General features: G+C 42.5%; 1 protein-coding gene across 1 annotated transcript in view; it reads right to left on the minus strand.

Annotated features, from left to right (window-relative positions):
* The window catches only part of MKNK2 (MAPK interacting serine/threonine kinase 2), a 47162-nt gene that overhangs the window by 12816 nt on the left and 14522 nt on the right, over positions 1–19824 (minus strand). The window contains exons 4-10 of the mRNA XM_039328512.1: positions 19257–19358; positions 16068–16165; positions 11582–11661; positions 10308–10381; positions 9898–10002; positions 8462–8517; positions 8084–8179 (exon numbers count right to left, since the gene is read on the minus strand). Coding sequence (XP_039184446.1) covers positions 8084–8179; positions 8462–8517; positions 9898–10002; positions 10308–10381; positions 11582–11661; positions 16068–16165; positions 19257–19358 — 611 coding nt within the window. The remainder of the gene's footprint in view (positions 1–8083; positions 8180–8461; positions 8518–9897; positions 10003–10307; positions 10382–11581; positions 11662–16067; positions 16166–19256; positions 19359–19824) is intronic.

Below are 19824 nucleotides of genomic sequence, written 5' to 3' on the forward strand. Positions count from 1 at the left end.
AATCAAGCAGTCCATTTTCAATGCAGAGAATTGAATACGAAATCAAACATAGGTTTTTCATATATGAGGGTTTTAAGCTGGCAAGTCCAACTGCTAATTCTCGAATGATCACCAAGATTCCTCCTTGTCCCAAGCCAGCATTTTCCAAAAATATTAATAGTAATCTATACATCTACCTTATTCTAATCTATAAATATTAGCATACTGTACATAAGACACAGATCCTTTGGGATTTCATACTAGAGGCACACATAGATAATACTTATTCTGTACAGGTAGTCCTCAATTTACAGCAGTTCATTTAGTGACCGTTCAAAGTTATAACAACACTGGAAATAGTGACTTATGATCGTTTGTCATACTTACAACCATGGCAGCCACCCCATGGTCACGTGATCAGAATTCAGATGCTTGCCAACTGGCATGTATTTATGACAGTTGCAGTGTTCCGGCGTCACGTGCTCACTTTTGGAGTCCTTCTGACAAGCAAAGTCAATGGGGAAGCCAGATCCACGTAACAACCATGTTACTAACTTAATAACTGCAGTGATTCACTTAACAACTGTGGCAAGAAAGATCATAATATGGAGCAAAATTCACTTAACAAATGTTTCACTCAGCAACAGAAATATTGGGCTCAATTCTGGTTGTAAATCGAGGACCACCTGCAATGTGTTTCCCGGTGCTCTCTGAACAATTTTGTTCTATCATCTCCTAAAACAAGGGTAGAAACGTTACAACATTTATAATGTTCCAAATGTGACTGAATACTATTTTTCTCAGAACCTAACTAACACTCAGTGGTTATGCAAAAAAATGGGGTGCTTGGCTCATCTCTGATCCTAGAACAAGGAAGAATTCCCTTGGAAACAGGACACCCCAATTCATTATTAATTGATCTGGCTTTCTAATACCTTAACAGGTTTTTTTTAACCAAGCTTGTTGGAATGAGGCTTTGGGAGAGGATGGAAAGAAAAAAAAAGTGTCTTTCAGCTGCTCCCTATACCAATGCTACACGCACCACCCCAGTTTCTATGAGTCTTTGTTTAGTCTTCCAAGTGTTGTGACTGGTGGAGCTCTCAACCTTGATCTGTGCCGCAGAGGAAAGATCCAAGAGCACATGTGATCCCCAAAGCCATTGCATCACCTCCCAGAGGACTCCAGAGGTTGCCAACAAATTCTAGTTTGGAAGACGGTGCGTTGGGGAAATGGTTAAATATGTAATTGGAGAGTAATAATCTTTGCTGGAATTTGAAGTCTAAAAGAAATGTAGTCAAAGCTTAGTTTTTAATCCTCGCTCTAGCAATCCTCTTGGAGAACGTGGCTTTTACCACACAGTTCAAAGGCTAATTTGAGCCCCCAAATTTACACTCCCTCTTGCCAAGATGGTGATGATGAATAGTATGAGCAGTCCTCAGTTTACAACTGAGCCTAAAATTTCTGTTGCTAAATGAGACACTTGTTGAGTTTTGCCTCATTTTTACATCCTTTCTGGCCACCGTTATTAAGTGAACCACTCCAGTTGTTAAGTTAGCAACACGGTTGTTAAGTGAATCTGGCTTCCCCACGGACTTTGTTTCGACAGAAGGTTGGACAAGGTGATCGCATGATGCTGGGACACTGCAACCATCGTAAATGTTGAGTCAATTACCAAGCGGTTGAATTTTGATCATGTGACCAGGGGGAAATGCTGCAATGGCCGGCCGTTAAGTGTGAAAGTCAGTCATAAATCACTCTTTTCAGTGTCCTTGTAACTTTGAACGGTTACTACATGAACCATTGTTTAAATCAATGTATTCTTAAACAGTCAACAGACCAAAGGACTCGTCACAGAGAGTTCTGTGCATCACATATAACAAGTTAACTTTCCATTAACAAGGGGGGAGAGGGGTTGGGATAGAGCAGGGGTAGGCAATCATGCTCTTCTATGACTCGTGGACTTCAACTCCCAGAATTCCTGAGCCAGCATGGCTCAGCTTGGAAACCTCTCCCTTTCCCCTCAGCATGGGAATTCTGGGAGTTGACGTCCACGAGTCATAAAAGAGCCAAAGTTGCCTACCCTGAATAGAGAATCAGTACAAGTAGGCCTTGAAGTAAAATCATTGGTTTATAGAGCAGCGGCCCCCAACCTTTTGGACAGCAGGGACCGGTTCTATGGAGACAGTTTTGCCCCCCGCGGACTGGAGGGGACGTGGTTTTGCATGCTGCCTGCTTTGCTTGTTTGTGCGGACTGGTTGCTGGCATGCCACAGACTGGTGCCGGTCCACAGACCGGGCGCTGCGGAGCCCTGGTCTGTGGACCGGCACCAGTCTGTGGCATGTCAGCAATCGGTCTGCACAAACAAGCAAAGCCTCAACCACGAGATGCAGGCAGCACACAATACCACTCATTCTCCGGTCCGCAGAAAAACCTTTCTCCACAGAACTGGTCCCTGGTGCCCCAGAAGGCTGTGGGGACCTCTGATTTAGATCTATCCTCTAATGAAAAATGAGAGCAAGGTAAAGCACGTGGTGGGGAGTAGGAATACTTAGGAGTGGTTTTCTGTTAATTTTTGTCTGGGGGGGGGTGTTTGAAATTCCAGAATTTGCAACCGACAGGCATTTGGGCAAGGAATTCCCAGCGTACGCCTGTGGCAGATCCTTAACCTAAGAAACACTAGGGACAGACAGCCATTCTTGAACAAGGAAAGAAAATGCATTCTTCAACATGCTCAAAGGGATCCTTTCACACATTCCACAGCAAAGAGTCCAACAAGTGAAGCGATGAACATTTCCCTCTCTGTTTCCTTCCCATTATGCAAGTCATAATCCGCCTCCTCTCTGTGAGATTAAAAAAATCAACGCTGGAGATAATAGCAGCTGCCCACGGAGCTGGCATTCATTCTATCTCTCTCTCACTCACACACACACATACACAAACGCACAAGGCACCGAGTTCACCCATGGCCACCTCCCCCCTGTCCCTGAATGCAGCTGGATTGAACCAGCAGGTGCAAGGAGTCACACGTCCCTTGCTTGCACCAAGGTTGCATCAGCTGCCAAATTCCATCCCTCCCTTTTCAAAAGCAGAAAAAAAAAAGCCCCACGATTGCATCAAACCAGGACAGGGCAGGGCAAGGCAGGAGTCTAGAACTTGCTCGACCAGCACGCCCTGTGGGAGCCAGGCCAGCAACTCTGGGGCTGAGTTGTGGCCTTGCATTGTGTTCGACTTCCCAGCTAAGCAGTTGCCTGAGGGAGCCACCTGAGAGAACACTACGTATCCCTTAACCCAGCAGGCTCTTCAGAGGGTTAGCAAAAGCACCCTGCATCTCAGACAAAAACCAGACCCCAACACGAGCCTGAAACAAATGAAAAAGCGTTCTAGTCCTAGCTCCGGTCAGAAAACACCGACTGGCTGGGTTCATGCAATTTATTGAAATAGAATTAACGTATGATTCCTTAGCCAAATGAAGATACTGCCTGGTAACCAAGGGCAATGGTCTGGCTCATGCAACAGACTTAAGAAGGGGGATTTGAATCAACTTTGGAGTGCCCAATTACCAGAGATAAGCAACAATGTTTGCTCATTTACACTGACTGGGTCCTTCCAGAGTTTCAGAAAAGTCTTTTTGCTCAGCTGCAATAAGAGGCGTTTGCGAAACTTCCCAATACGTGCAGAATGTGCACAGGTAATCCTCAACTTCTGACCATTCCCTTAACGACCATTCAAAGTTATGATGCCCGCCTCTCAAAAGTTATTTATGATCTGGTTCTGATAGCCTGTGTGTGTGTGTGTGTGTGTGTGTGTGTGTGTGTGTGTGTGTGTCCCCAGTCACTTGACCATATCTGAAGTGCTTGACAACTGACCTGAATTACTATTTAAAGCAATCGATGGTCACATTACCACAATTTACTCCCCACTCCCCCCCCCCCACAAACCAGTCTTTTGGGTTTTGGCAAAAATATCCTCCAGAGAACAATGGCTTTGCTTAACGACTGCAGTGTTTGCTTAAGGACCAGGATGATTTGCTTAAATGCTGCAAAAATATTATAAAATCGGGTCAGTCACCTGATGACCGGCTTTACAACCCTCACACAACTTGTTATCGTAATGAACAGGTTCCATTATGGTTGTAAATCAAAGACTACCTGTACTGTGTATCTCTTGGAGAAAAAACAGAAAGAGGAAGAAAAGGCAAAATAAACTGTAATTACCAGTCTTACAAAGAAAAAATACAGCTGAATTTAACAGAGTTTTTTTCCCCTCCACTCATTCTTCAAGATCTCTGCTACTATGGGAACAAGATAAAATATCCCGTAACTCTGAGGAGTACAAAATAGATGGGGAAAAAAGACTGAAGGGTTCAGGAAAGCCCTCTTTTTTATTGCTTTGCTCTGAATGAGAAGGGCATAGAGTTCATAAATCTCTCTATGGGTCTCCTTGGGATCATTATGACCAGCAAGGAGGATGGAGGGAATGGAGAGAGAGGAAAATTCAAATTAAACACAACCCTCTTTGCAGCAGCAATTTCCATCCATCTGTGAATATGCTTATGGGGCAAGGGGAATACTCCCAGAAAGAATCAAACGCCCCAAACACCTGGAATAAAATCAAAGACGGGTAAAAATTAAGAAAGTGGTTATTGTTTGTTTAGGTACTTCTTAGCCATACGGGAGGAGGAGAATACAAAAGGAAGAAAGCAACTTCCTCTGAGTAATGTGGAAAGGCAAGATCGTGTCCAACCAGATGCATGAAAACAAACATACCCACTCACACAAGTAACCTCAACCGTAGAGCCAAACCTGCCCATCAAGACAGGTAGGTTAGCCTGGCTACACAATAAAGATGCCAAACTGTAGCCACATCTCCACCTTTTTCCTTGCTCCTCCCATCACCCCATAAGCAAGCTCTGCTGACCCACTTTAAGCAAGCTTCTTTGCCTCCTACATCTATGGGGGGAGGATGGGATAAGAGAGGTGGATGGAGGGCAGAATCTCATTTAAACCTGCCAGTGCATCAGTCTGGCCCAGGCTAAGGGTGAACATCCTCAGCACACAAATAGAGTAGAATGATCAGCCTTGGTGCTGAGAGAAGTCGTGGATAGAACCAACCAGGCGTGTTCAAAAAGACTGGTTGGTGTGTGTGTGTGTGTGTGTGTGTGTGTGTGTGTAAAAGCATTTCTACGCAACTTCCAGAAACAAAATCAGTCAAGTGAAACTAGGACACAGCACCACAACTCAATCCACCATGGTAGCAGAATATTTTACATTCTGAAGTTCTCCCCTCCAAATAATAACCAAGCTGGATCCTACTTAGTTTCCAAACCCTGAGAAGATTACCAAGGTATTGCAACCTGTATATTTTGGGAAGCAATCTACCGAAGGCCCTTAGAATCAGTTACTTTCATGCAGCAGAACCTCCCTCATTACTGCACAGGGAGATTGGGACAAAGTTTGCAAGGTAGAAAAAGTATCAGAGACTCAATGATGGGGCCAAGATAGAGGATTAATAGGGCAATTTTCCTAAGGATTAATAAAGTTACTCTTCCAACTATTTGTCTTCCTCAATATTTGGGGTTACCCAAAGTCCATCAGGATGCTGCTTGAAGGGCCTATATTAAAAGATCCTTTCCCTTAAAATAGAGATTTATCAGATGGATCTTCACAAATTTGAGAAGAGCAAGTGGAGATCACACTAGGCATGGAAAATTTACAAAGGTGGCACTTTAAAAAAATGCCAACTCTAATTTACAACTAAAAACTAGCTGAAATGCACAAAGTTTGCATGCATTCTCAAAGCAGAAAATCATATTAACAATATTTAGAAATTGCATCACTAAAATTCTATAGACTGGCTGAAGAGCTTTTCAGGGGGCAGGGTCACCAAAATGGCTTTCTATAGGACAAGAAAGCCAGGATCTGCTGCTCTTACTTGCTTCAATCTGTGAGTCTACTTCATCATGCAGTTCCTTGCGTGTGGCTGGATATAAATTTTGGCTACCTAAGTCATGGAGAGGAAAAATGCGAAGTATTTCACTACAGTGCCTCTGCATAGAAAGCTATCAGTAATAAGGCTGGTTCCTATGAAGCTTAAAGGTTGTTTTTTTTTAAAACCTAGCAGGCTTAATTAGCCAGAAAAGAGGTCCCCAACCTCCGCTCCGTGGACTGGCACTGGTCCACAGGATGCCAGCAAACGGGCCATGCAAACAAGCAAAGCCCCATCTGAAGGATGCAGGCAGCACACAAAACCACGCCCCCCTCCAGTCCGTGGAAAAACCTCTCCATGGAACCGGTCCCTGGTGCCCAAAAGGTTGGGGACCACTGAGCTAGAGTTTTCCAGGAAAAGTCTAGCTGCAATTTGACAGCTGCACGCAAAATAGTCTCTAATGTTCCTCTACAAATTAAGGAGATTCTAAGCAAGAACTTCAAAAGAATGGTGCAAAAGGATAGGTTGGTACATGCAAAAAGGGAGTAATTATCGCAGGGTAAATAATACAGGTAGTCCTCGACTTATGACAATTGAGCCCAACATTTCTGTCGTTAAGCGAGACACTTGTTATGTGAATTTTGCCCTCTTTTACAACTTTTCTTGCTGCAATTTGTTAAGTGAATCATTGCAGTTGGTAAGTTAGTAACCCGGTTAAGTTAAATCTGGCTTCCCCGTTGACTTTGCTTGTCAGAAGATAGCAAAAGGGGATCACATGATCCCAGGGCACTGCAACTGTCATAAATATGAACCAGATACCAAGCATATGAATTTTGATCACATGATCATGGGGATGCTGCAAAGGTCGTAACTATGAAAAATGTTCAGGACTACCTATATATGAAACGATTGATTACTTTTCTCAGCATTTCTCACCAAAGGAGGTCGAGATTCATCCTTCAGGTTTGTAGAAAGCATATGTAGTTTCCACACCATGACCTTTACTTTCCTTAATTCATTTCCTCTGATAACGGTTAAGAAATCAATGCATGCAGAAAACCCTGATTACAAGACACCCCAGAAAGGAAAGTAGTTTGAATGTTACACTACCATACACAAGTGTAAAACTTTTCAAGGACTGCGATTAAAAATGGTTCCCAAAACATCTGCCCAAAGAAAACCAATGGCATCCAGTCCTAACTATAAACTTGCAGAGAAGCCATTTTGCTACAGGTCTAGAAAAGTTTATTCAGGGTTATATTTGGTGGCTTCCTATGCATGCTGGACTGCAAGCAGATATTTCAATTTCTCTGCAAATTCTGAGGCATGACTTCTGGGGACACTAGCAATAGCACTTATGTACCACTTCCATAGTGCTTCACAAACAGTTTACGGAGTTGGCATATTGCCCTGGGTCCTCATTTTACCAACCTCGGAAGGATGGAAGACGGTGAGGATCAAACTGCTAGTAGTCAGCAGAATTAGCCTGCAATACTGCATTCTAATCACTACACCACAGCTCTTATGAGGCACTACATTAAGGACACTAAACTACACAGCACTATATTGAGGATAACACATACACAATTCACACTAAATCCCAGAGATTCCTTCCACCTATATAACCATCAGTTACCACATTAAGCCTATAAAAGGATAGTGGAAGATCTGTAAATCTAGCATCCTGCTCCCATGACAGCTCAGATGCCTTCAGAATTCCCAAGATGGCCTCCTTCTTCTACTGGGATGAGGTATTACTTAGAGAGATTGCCAAATGAAATCTATGTGCTGATCGTGGCTTATACTTATTGACTGATTACCTGCTTTTTGAGAATCAACTGAAATCTCATTTCAAAGCCTGCTAAGTTTTTAACAGCCAATCCCATAAAGTCAATATACACTGTGTAAAATCCGTTTCCATTTAAAAGCAATTTTTCCCTAAATGAGACCTCCAGACTACCAGACTGGGTAAGTTTTGAGGTTTTTTTAAAACATCCACTTGATCTATTTTATTGGGTGATCAATGTTTGTACAGTCCTTCCTTCCTTCCTTCCTTCCTTCCTTCCTTCCTTCCTTCCTTCCTTCCTTCCTTCCTTCCTTCCTCCCTCCCTCCCTCCCTCCCTCCCTCCCTCCATGATTCTATGAAATACATTTCTCCTTGTGGGGGGGAACCACTTACCGGAGTGAGGAGCTCTGGGGTGGAGATGGGAGAACAATCACCATTCAGCTTGATCCCACTTCCTAAATCAAAATCACAGATTTTCACCGGTGACACCTGGTGTTGGAGACAAATGCAGGCAGAGGGAGAGAATGGGGGAGGGGGGAAAGGTCATCTCTTTTGGAAGGAAACTCCATGCTAATTGGAATTTTACATTCTGTCATAAATTCAATCCTTGTTTGTTACGCACAACCTAAACAGCCCGTATTTGTACTTTATTAGCACGCTTATCAGAGTATCCTGCATCAGCAAGTTCCTTCAATCTCCCTATCTTGCAGCACAGGTGACCCACTCAGACACTGGGAAGTGTAATCAAGGAGCAATTAAACTACTGCTTACCTGATTTGAACTCTCACAGAGAATATTTTCTGGTTTTAAATCTCTATGTGCTATTCCTGTAATAAAAGAAAGAAAGAAGCTTAACATTAGCAGTTAATACTTTCTGCTTTTGACTGGAAGAACATGACCGAACAGCTGCCGGAGTGGAAAAGACAACAGAAAAGTTGAGCCAAATTATGTAATCTGATCATGCTGGAAGAAGCCATAAATCTATCTAACCAAGCATCAAACCATGGTCAGCACAAACACCCTTAACATCTACTGTTTACAGAAGCTAGAAGGGCCCCGTCCCTTGTTTTAATCCAGATCCCTTTTAAAAAGCTACTTAGGAACAAAGAGTAGGCTTAATTAAAAAATCTTTCATCTGTCTCTTCTTCACATGGAACTGAATACTCCCAACAGTTCTCTCCAGTGACCTGGCTCTAGCGTTTGCCATTCAGAGACAAGCATAAAGGGTTCATTTATTAATTTAGGTCAATGGTCCTCAACATTTGTGGCTTGGCGGTGCGGGGGAGGGGGGGGGAAGAGGGGAACCAGGCTGCATGAGCAGTGAGCCGGCGTGTGGGTGCGCCCCTCCACTCACACAAGAGAAGACTTTGGGGCACAGTTTCACATCTCTCAGGCACTAAAAGCTTTTGCAAAGAGATTGAAGGCCTGAAGCAGCACGAGATTGCTCCCCAAAGCCTTTCGTCTATTTGCAAAAGCTTTTGGCATGGAGAAGAGAAGCCTTTGGGGGCGCAGTCTCATGCTCCTTCAGACTCACCGAGGCTGCCCAACGCTCCAAAAGCAGATCGGGTGTCCTGTGCAGGCAGCCTCAGTGAGTCAGGGAAGCTGAGCAGGGCCCGCTCGTCCCACTCAGCCTCTGCTCTCACTACTCCGTTTTTGGAACATTGGGAGCAGGTGGCTTGGCAGCCCGGCTGGGGGAGGACAGGGGAACCAGGCCGTGAGAACAGAGACGGCGCACATGCGCAACTCCACTCACACAAGAGAAGCCTTGGGGGGGGGGCTTGCGCAAGTGGAGCTGCATATGCATGCCGGCCCGGTTCTGAAGAGGCTCCGCCCAATAGTGGCCCGGGGGTTGAGGACCCCTGGTTTAGGTGAGAGCCCCCAAGCAGATGTTATTTAAAAATATTTATATTCCACCTTATTAGTGACAACACCTAATGTAGTTTTTGTTATTGGGGTAAACTTTAAAAAAAAACCACACATCTTAAAACCAGATGATCTGAGATATCAACATTAAGCTCGGCTGATATGCTCATTAAAATAAAATAAAATTTAAAAACTGGCTGAAGAATTCTGGGACTTGAAGTGCATAGGTGCTAAAGTTAACAAGGCTGGAAACTCCTGGCTTACTGGACTGCAAAGAGACTTAAGTTGACAATGCTTTGGAAAAACAAAAAATACTTTTGCCACTAGCATTCATTTATACCCACCTTTATTGTGCAAGAAATTAAGGGCACTGGCTATGTCGTGCACCACCATGCTGGCCTCTAGCTCATTGAAATGGCGTCGACGATGGATATGGGTTAAGATGGAGCCTGAAAAGATACGTGGAAAGGCCCAATTAATATCTGAGGCTTAAAGATTTAGATAAAATGTGTCCAACTTTGGCAATTGTAAGACTTGTGGATTTCAACTGGCTGGGGAATTCTGGGAATCGTAGTTCACAGGTCTTAAAATTGCCAAGGCAGGACACCCCTGATGTAGATTATATATGGACAAGTACAACATGTATAATTTATAGTTTTTCTCTCCTTACTTAAACTGGAAAAAATGGGTTTTTAAAAATAAGACACTCTCCCTCTCCTATCTAAAATCCGACTCATTTTGGCCACTGACTCACCTCCTCTCATCTTCTCAAACACGAGGTAGAACCGGTCCTCTTCTTCAAAAAACTCAATCAGCTCCAGGATGTTTCTAAAGAAAAGATAAGGAAGGGCGGGACATAATTAGGGATAAGAAGAGACAGGCTAAGACAGGGGTAGGCAACCTTGGCTCTTTTATGACTTGTGGACTTCAACTCCCAGAATTCCTGAGCCAGCCATGCTGAGGAGAAAGGGAGAGGTTTCCATGCTGAGCCATGTTGGCTCAGGAATTCTGGGAGTTGAAGTCCACGAGTCATAAAAGAGCCAAGGTTGCCCACCCCTGGGCTAAGAGAAATTAAATCCATTACATTTTCATTCAAAAATCAATCCTGATGATCAACCTCCTATTTTATCCCATGGCAGGCAAAACACCTCTCAACAGTCACAATACAGAGAATGAAATCCATACTTTCCTTTCCCTAGAGCTAATATTCAGGGCTAGAGTGCCCCTTGATATGGAAGTACAGATAATCTCGACTTACAACCATTCGTTTAGTGACTATTCAAAGTTACAATGGCACTGAAAAAAGTGACTTATGACCGTTTTTGCAGCATCCCCATAATCACGTGATCAAAATTTGGGTGCCTGATAACTGGCAGATATTTATGACAGCTGCATTCTCCTCAGGTCAACATGAGCACCATTTGTAACCTTCCCAACCAGCTTCCGAAAAGCAGTAACAATGGGAGAAGCTGGATTCACTTAACAACTGTAGGATTCACTTAACAACTGCAGTGATTTGCTTAACAGCTGTGATTTTAAAAAGGTCATAATATGGGACACAGCTCACTTTAACAACTGTATTGCTTAGCAAGAGAAATTTTGGACTCCACTGTGGTTGTTAAGTCGAGGATTCCTTGTACCTGATTACAGGTAGTCCTCGACTTACAACAGTCCGTTTAATGACCATTCGAAGTTGCAACGGCACTGAAAAAAAGGGACTTATGGCTGTTTTTTTACACATACGCCTCACGGTCACATGATCAAAATTCAAATGTTTGGCAATTGACTCATTTTATGATGGTAAAGTCAATGGGGAAGCCGGATTCATTTAACAGCCGGGTTACTAACTGATCAACTGCAGCGATTCACTGGAGCAAAATTCACTTAACAAATGTCTTACTTAGCCACAGAAATTTTGGGCTCCATTGTAAGTCGAGGACTACCTGATTACTGAAGTCAGCATTAGGATACAACCGAATACAAAGATATAAAAATCAAGCTTAAAACTGGCTCGCCTCTGGCCAGTACCTGTGTCCTTGGCACTGATACAGCATTTCCACTTCTCGAAATACCCGATTTCGGATGTGTCCAAGACGCTTCTCAATTATCTTTAAAAGAAAAAACAACAAGGGAATAGGGTACAGTTACAACAAGGTCAAGCTGGAGCAAATATTCTGAGCAGGTATGTTGCGTTCAAAAGTTTGCTTCTCTCAGCAAATAAAATGAGCAATGATTTTGACATCAAGCATATAACGCTTCTCAAACTTGGCCCCCCTCCAACTGCCGTTCAATCCTCTCTGGGATGGGGAGGGCTGATCTGAAGTAATATTCCATGGGGAGGCGGTGGCATCAGCTATTATGCTCTATGATCCTGTATGAAGCGTGAGCAAAGTACAACAGGCACTGAAGATAATGTTTATGGAAGCATTTACAAGATAGTTTTGAAGCCAACTCAAGCTCTAAACTCATAAACATCCCAAACTTTAGAAAACTAGGGAAACCAATCTATAAAACATTAGTTTTTTCCTATGCAAAGAAAAGCAGGCTCTTTCTTTATTCAATTTTATACTCAAAAGGGTCATTTTTTTCAACTGGTAATTTAAAAAAACTCAAACCCATCTAAAGGTATAGAACTGAAATATTTCTTTTTCACAAAAACAGTTTCCTAGCATCTCAAACACTAACAACAGAAGGTCGAGTTAAATTCCTCCCCAGCCTCAGATGGTTTCTCTGCTTGCAATTCTCATGCCCCCTTTCTTTCCCACCCCTTGCCTCCTCAATCCCCACCACTGCTGCCCCACCTCCCTTCCTAATCCCTTTAGCTTCTTGCAATCTGTAGAACAAATTGGGCCTTTTGACTCAGAATGGCAAGGTTCCACCTGTGAAACTGTATTCAAAGAGTCTGGGGAAGCAGACATGCATCTGGCAAGTCTCTGCCCTCCCCCAGCCTTGCACAATAATAACAACAGTAACCTCACTGACTTATTCAGAGGAACAGGAAGGGAAGGGATTCTCCAGCTGTTCTCCAAGTGGCTGATTTCTTTCTTTCTTTCTTTCTTTCTTTCTTTCTTTCTTTCTTTCTTTCTTTCTTTCTTTCTTTCCTTCTTTCTTTCTTTTCCTTTCTTTTCTTTCTTTCTCCCTTTTCTTCCCTTCCTTCCTTTCTTCTTTTTCTTCCCTTCATTCCTTCCTTTCCTTTTTCCCTTCTTTCTTTTCTTTCTTTTTTCTTCCTTCCTTTTCTTTCCTTCCTTCCTTTCCTTTCTTCCTTCTTTTTTTTCTTCCCTTCAATCCCTCCTTTCCTTTTCCCCTTTTCTTTTTTCCTTTTTCTTTTTCTCCCTCCCTCCTTCCTTTTCTTCTCTTCCTTTCTTACTTCCTTCCCTTCTTTCTTCCTCCTTCCCTTTTTTCTCCTTCCTTCTTTCCTTCCTTCCTTCCTTGAAATGTCCCAAGGATTTTTTTTTTCACCAGCCTACCCCTTTGCAACTGCAGCAATATGCAAACGGCTGGGTATGAAACTCGAAAGAGCAAAAGGGTGGAAAAAGGATTTGTCTATGGGGCCCCACACTTCTCTGCTCCCCAAGTTGCCACTTGCAGCCTGCAATGAATGAAAGAGCTGTTGTTTCTCGCCGTCTGCCAACTTTTTGTTTTTTTTTAAAGCCACCCTCCCCAGAGAGGCAGGAACGCAGTGTGCAGCAGCAGCTGTGTTCTCCTCCCTCTGCCCTGGGAGGTTTTCAACATCGCCACCCTTTTGGCTTCTCTTTCCTCCATCAGATTTACAACTGTCCTTTTCTCCCCCCCCCCCCAAGCCAAGGCATCTGCGCAACACAAACACACAAGCACACACAAACGGGCTGGTGCCAGGTTCTCCCTGTCCCGTTTTTAGATCATCTGCGTCACTCTTCCTGCCCTAATACAAGCTGGCAGGAGGGATTAATGAGGGGGGGGAAGGCTGGGGGAGGAACAATTGGGTTTGAAAAGAAGAAAAGGTCAAGCTGGGAGAGGCAGCTGAGACAGACGCCTTTCAGTGAAATTTTAAACAGAAAACTAAATTTTAGGCCTTTTGGCAGAGAGCGGAATTACGGGGGGGGGGTTGCCTGCTTTGTTAATTTTTTTTTATCAAGTTGTCTATTTACCGAGCAACTGATTTAAAGAGATTAAGTCCACCATAAATTAACGGAGGAAAATTTAGGCTGAATTGAGCTGTAAGCATCTTGGACCAAGGACATAAATTGTGGGGTCCTATGTGTGGAAGAAGTCATGTAGCATTCAATTCGCTGCTCAGAAAAGGAACAATAGTACCCCAAACAGATGGCTAGACCCGGCCACGACAGGGTAGTTCACTGCCTTTCTGGGAACTGCTTCCACTGGGAATCTGTCATATGGGTTTGATAAATTAATAATTAAAAAGCTTCTCCCCCCCCCAATGTTCACACATTCATTTCTTGGAACCATCCCTTGCCATACAGCCCAAGAATTGTAGTTTAAGCTCTTCTGGAAGATGCTAGCTTGGGGATGGGGGGGGGGGGCGAGGTTCAACAAATGTACAGTATTTATTTTATTAAATTTATTTATCACCCATCTCATTTTGAGGCGAATGGAATGGAATAGGAATAGAATAGAATAGAAATCATTATAAATTTAAATAAATTGCCAGCTTTAGATCCCAAAAGTTTCTGCCATCATTTCTTTGTTAATCTGGCACCAACCGTGACATCCTGCTTGCTCCCACTTGTAATTGACTAAATACAGCTATTCATTTAAGAATTCAAAAGCAGGCTTGGTTTTATGTTAATATCTTAGGCAGGAGAATCACGGGGCAATTTTCCCAAGCAAGTTTTAAAAAATAAAAATAAAAATGGAGAGGCAGAGGAAAGGGACTAGACAATCTTAATCATTCTTCTCAAGACTGAGAAGACAGACATCCTGTTTATTTTAGGCAGCAGCGTGCCTTTCAAAAGAAGCTAGGAACAGAAGAGCTGTTTCATTCTTATTAATCATGCAGTTATGTGGCTGGTGTGTTATTATTAGAGGAATCAGCTAATCAGCTGATATGTAAAGTAGACCTCTCTTGCATACAAACTGTATTTGCATCTGCCTAATGCTTGAACAGCTTCAATAAATATAAATAATAAATATACTCTGGAAGGAATAATCAATCCTTATTTTCCAGATCAAGAAATATCCTGATGCCTTGGCAATGCCAATTAGCCACATTTCCAACTCACCACAGCCAACTCACAGCGAGACACCTTGCTGTGGGATAATTTAACAATTCAATTTTAATTATTTAACATAAATAAAAAAAAACTATTTTAATTTTTGTCATTCACGTTTCATTTTGTCCTTCTTTTTGCATTTTTTTCTTTACTGGTTCTACTCCACCATTTCTTTGATATTGGTGTAACTCTTGTCCTGCGGCGAGTAAGCTGTGGTGAATTGTCATAGACCCTTTCCAAAAGATGATGGTAATTATTAAAAAGAAACTCTACTAACTCTACACATTTTTTTTTAAAAAAGGCTATTATCTTTCTGGAAGTAAGTAGCTAGCATTCCAGAGAATGAACCAAACTAACTTTCCACTTACAGAGATTCTTTTTCAATGTTTAGCTAAGCCAGAGGTCTTCAAACTTGGCCCTTTTATGACTTGTGGACTTCAACTCCCAGAATTCCTCAGCCGGCCATGCTGAGGGAAAGGAGAGATTTCCAAGCTGAGCCATGCTGGCTCAGGAATTCTGGGAGTTGAAGTCCATGAGTCATAAAAGAGCCAAGGTTGCCTACCCCTGCTCTAGGTAGTAGGACAGTTCATCTACCATTTCAGAGTATTACTATCTTTACTAAAACTTCTTCACCCCCGATGTCTTTGAAATGTTCTCAACCATCCTGTAAGGTAGGAAAGATTAACATGACACAGACAGAACAAAACCAACTGCCTCCCAAGTCCAACTATATGATTAAAGACTTCGTGTACATTTTTGCTTGCATCAGCCAAAACCTCCAAACAAGCGGTAGACGTGACACAAGATGTAAGCAAACTGGAACTGGAGTTTTATTTGCAAAGCTAGATTAAGGTTAAGAACCCAAGTATACCAAGATCAAAGCAAATTGCCTAGTGCTTGGAAGCTAGTTACGAATCCCGGCTCCACTCTTCAATCAAAATGAACTTTTTTGCAAAGCATGCCACAGGTTTTGTAGCACTTCAGCATTTTCCTCAAATAGTTTGGGGTAGATTAGAGGGCTGTAAAGAGCAGAACCACTGAGACCAAACAGGAATCTCGGTGTTACCCAGTCTTCAAGTCGCTTTCTCCAATGCCCAAGAACTACAAAGCATTTCTCAAAAACATGGCTGCTGACTATAATGCACCAGGATTCTATTATTGCAGAAGACCAAAATTCAGATATTTCCACCCATGTATACATTTCAGCTCAACTCTTTTGGCTTCGGTGTTTGGGAAACAACAGGCCTTATTATTTCCCAGAATTCCCTTTCCTCAGAAAAGCCACTATGACCAAAGATTCATACCTTCACTGCGTACTCCTTATTAGTAATGAGGTTAACACAGGCCTGGACTTTTGCATGTGCTCCTTCTCCGAGGATCTCTTCTTGGAGCTGGTAAACATCTGAACGTGGTGGCAGAAAGAGAAGGGCAGGGAGAGAAAGCATATCCCAAAATCAGACTTCAACAGAGTGTTCAGACAGCACCCCCACTGATCTGGGGGGAAACCCACAAAAGACCAAAAATGCAAAGGTAACCATTCCAGAATTCACCCACATCTAAGTTCTCCAGTTTCTAGTTTTGTTTCAACAAATGTAGCTTCATCCTACTTAATTGCTTAACAACACTGATCTAATCGGATCAGAGTCAACAAATCCAACCCCCAGGGAAGTAAATGGTTCTACTCTGAGATTACTTTAACAACTGAGGGGAAGCTTTCTTACACTTAAACAAAATCACCTCATCCTAAGTTAACCCATGATTCTGTCTTCCACCTTCTGCATGGCAAAGAACATCTGTATCTCCTTTCAAAGTATGCTACCATATTAGTTCCTCGATCTTCTCTTTTTAAGGCCCAATATTTTCGATTTCTTCCTTATCTTGTCCTAGGACAGCGGTTCTCAACCTATGGGTCGCGACCCCATTTGGGGTCGAACGACCATTTTACGGGGGTCACCAAACAATGTGATCCTTCATTTTTCCCCCTCAGGGGGCGCCGCCGCGCATGCACGCCACGCACGGGGGCGCAGCCGTGCATGCGCGCCACGCATGGGAGCGGCGCCGTGCATGTGCGCTGCATATGGGGCGGTGCATGGGGCCGCCACCGCGCATGGGGGCGGTGCATGGGGGCAGTGCCGTGCATGCGCGCCGCATCGCACATGCGCGGCGCGCCCGTGTGACGGGGGTTGCCGTCACACAAAGGTTGAGAACCACTGTCCTAGGACATGTGTCTCGCTCATCCAGCTTGCCCATTTATGAACCTGCTTCAGGTTTATCACTGGAAACAATTCTCCAGGTGGGATGTGATTGTATAAACAAGGATGGCACAAGCCAATGACATTTACTCCTTCCTGTGAACAGGAAAGCTATAGACATCTCTGTCCGTGGCTTGTATAGCATGTTGTTTGAGTGTGTTTTGGTGCAAAATTAAAGAAGTGTAAACTGAAGATAACCAAACCTAACAAAGAAACCTCAGGCTAACTCTTTTCAGATCACCTTCTAGTTGATGAGTTGAGGGCAACAGTACACCACCTTGTTGTGTGTCTATTTTAGAGACCCCGGCATAGACTAGTGTATACATGCTTGGGGTAAAACTAAGCGACAGTTGCATCTACAGCAAGCTAACCAAAATATATCAAAGCTAAAAAATATACAAATATAAAAATAAACAGTTTACAAGTAGTCTTTGTTTAGCAACTTTTTGCAGTTACAACCATAATGAAAAAAATAACTTTACGACCAATCTTTGCATTTACGACCTCTGCAGGTCTGTAAGCAAAGGAAAGCTGAAATAATTAAGCACAGTTGTGATTTCATTTAGTGACCGCTCAGCTTAACATCCAAGATGCCAGTCCTGACTATGGTTGCTAAACAAGGACTAACTGTATTGCCCGTTTGGTGATTCAGAAATCACATATGATGAACTGAATAGGGTTGAACTATGGAGTGCTTTGTGCAAATATGAAGGTTAGTTGCTGAAAGTAGTATAAGATGGAAATAAACTAAACTATGATGATCAGCAGGACACTTAGCAAATGACTCAACTTCAAAGAAAGACTAAGACAAAGGTGTATCATGTCCCTTTATTTGTTTAATGTACAAGTACTTGTGGTAGTCTTAGATGTTGACTAAATGGGGATATTGTGTTCTTGTCTGAGAATATTGCTGAAAATGTTATCCTTCCATGATGCAACAAAGGATCTGAAGATCGATGTATCAAAATATCGGTAAGTTGGGTCTGATAGGGCAAATGAAATTATATAGTCACTGTAAAAAACAACCACCAACAACTAACTCAAGCCGATGAATCTGGGCTCCCTGGTCCAACGTTTACTAAATATGGGAATGTGGTTGAAATTTATGCATTCAAACGCTATTAGAAACATTGTGGGCAGTTTGTAGCTTGTGGCAAGGAACATATATAAACATATATATATGTATGTATGTATGTATGTATGTATATATATTGGTCAAGCCAAGTGAAAAGGGCCAAATACATATACATACATACATACATATATACATACATATATTGGTCAAGCCAAGTGAAAAGGGCCAAATACAGCGTGGCTCAGTTCACTCTGTCACATGAAAGTAGGGTACGTCAGGAGAAGCACGAAAATAAGCCGAATGTAGTGAGAATGGGTGTCATGGGTGTGTACTGAAACACAACCGAGAAAGGGTCAAAGATGAGTAAGTTCCAAATTAATTGAATACAAAAGGGAGTGATCACTGGAAAGCACACTGACATCACAGAGACAACAAATGAGAACTAAATTGCAGAAACAAATACAAAAAGAAAGACTGAATGGGCTAAAAGAAAGAGAAAAATGGAGGAAATTGTGGCTGGATAGATCTAGTAGGGTGATCTTGGGGTACGCTAATTAAGTTTCCTTTTTTTAAAATTCCCCGCTTTTAATTTCTTTACTATTTCTTCTTCTGTTTTGTACTTTGCATTGTGTTCTCCAAAAGGGAGCAGCTTAATGGAGCTTATAACCAGATATGGAAATCAGAAACGCTATCTTGTCTGCAAACAAGCTAGCTGGCCTTGGTATATGAAAAAATCCAGTGAAAATGAGAGAAGATCCATAAGGATTTTCCCAGTTAGCTTACTGAAAACAGGTTAACAATTTCTTGTTATTGTTCTTTTCAGTTCTTTGGGTTGAATTTTAAATTAACCTAGTTTCTTTTCTGGCCCATGAATAGATTTCATCATTTTGCCAGTTGTCAATTCCTTCTTTTAGTTTCTTTTTGGATTCTTCAGAGAACCGCCGTTTGTTTTAGTTTGTGAACCGTTTTGGAAATTAGTATATAAATACACTTATGAACTTCCTCTTCTACTACAGGAATTGAGACAATACCCTCATAAATCTGTGAGCCGACACTGAAGCTTAAAATAAAATATTTTTACAAGAAGAGGTTCAGAGCCACCTGACTTTTTCCCACGCCTAGAGACTGAACAATGTGGACTAGTGAGTTGGCTATGTTCACCTCACCTTCAAACCTCCCTGAAAAACTGTCCGTGGCTCTGCAGCGTTTTTTCTTCTTGTTTCTTTTCTTGGCATTGGGGATGTCGATGGGCTGACTCGAAGGCATATCTGTCAACAAATATTGTGTTTTTAAAGGAAGATGAAAAGATAGAAGCATTACAATAACATTCAAAACTTAGAAGCAATTAACACACAATTATAGGCAAGCCAGATCTTGAAGACAAGCTTACATTTCGCCCATAAACTAGGACATGGGGAGGAGCTTCTTTCTCAGGCTAGCATTTCTCACCAATTGCAGAAAGGGGAAGAGCCCCCCTTGAGTGCAGCCTTAGCATCCTTTGTAAAGATCTTAATTCAACCACATGTCCAAAGCTTATAGACGTCAGGTTTCATCAGCATTCACCACTGAGTCAAAGGGAAGTCCATCTGAATCAGATTAGATGGCTGTATGATCCCACACGCCAATTCCCAATACAGGTAGTCCTCGACTTAACGACCACAATTGAGCCCAGCCCTTTTGTTGCTGAGAGGCAGTTGTTAAATGAACTTCCCCCCATTTTACACCTTTTCTTGC

Source organism: Crotalus tigris, unplaced genomic scaffold (assembly GCF_016545835.1).
Source record: "Crotalus tigris isolate CLP2741 ecotype Arizona unplaced genomic scaffold, ASM1654583v1 scf7180000024379.1109085, whole genome shotgun sequence".
Lineage (NCBI taxonomy): Eukaryota > Metazoa > Chordata > Lepidosauria > Squamata > Viperidae > Crotalus > Crotalus tigris.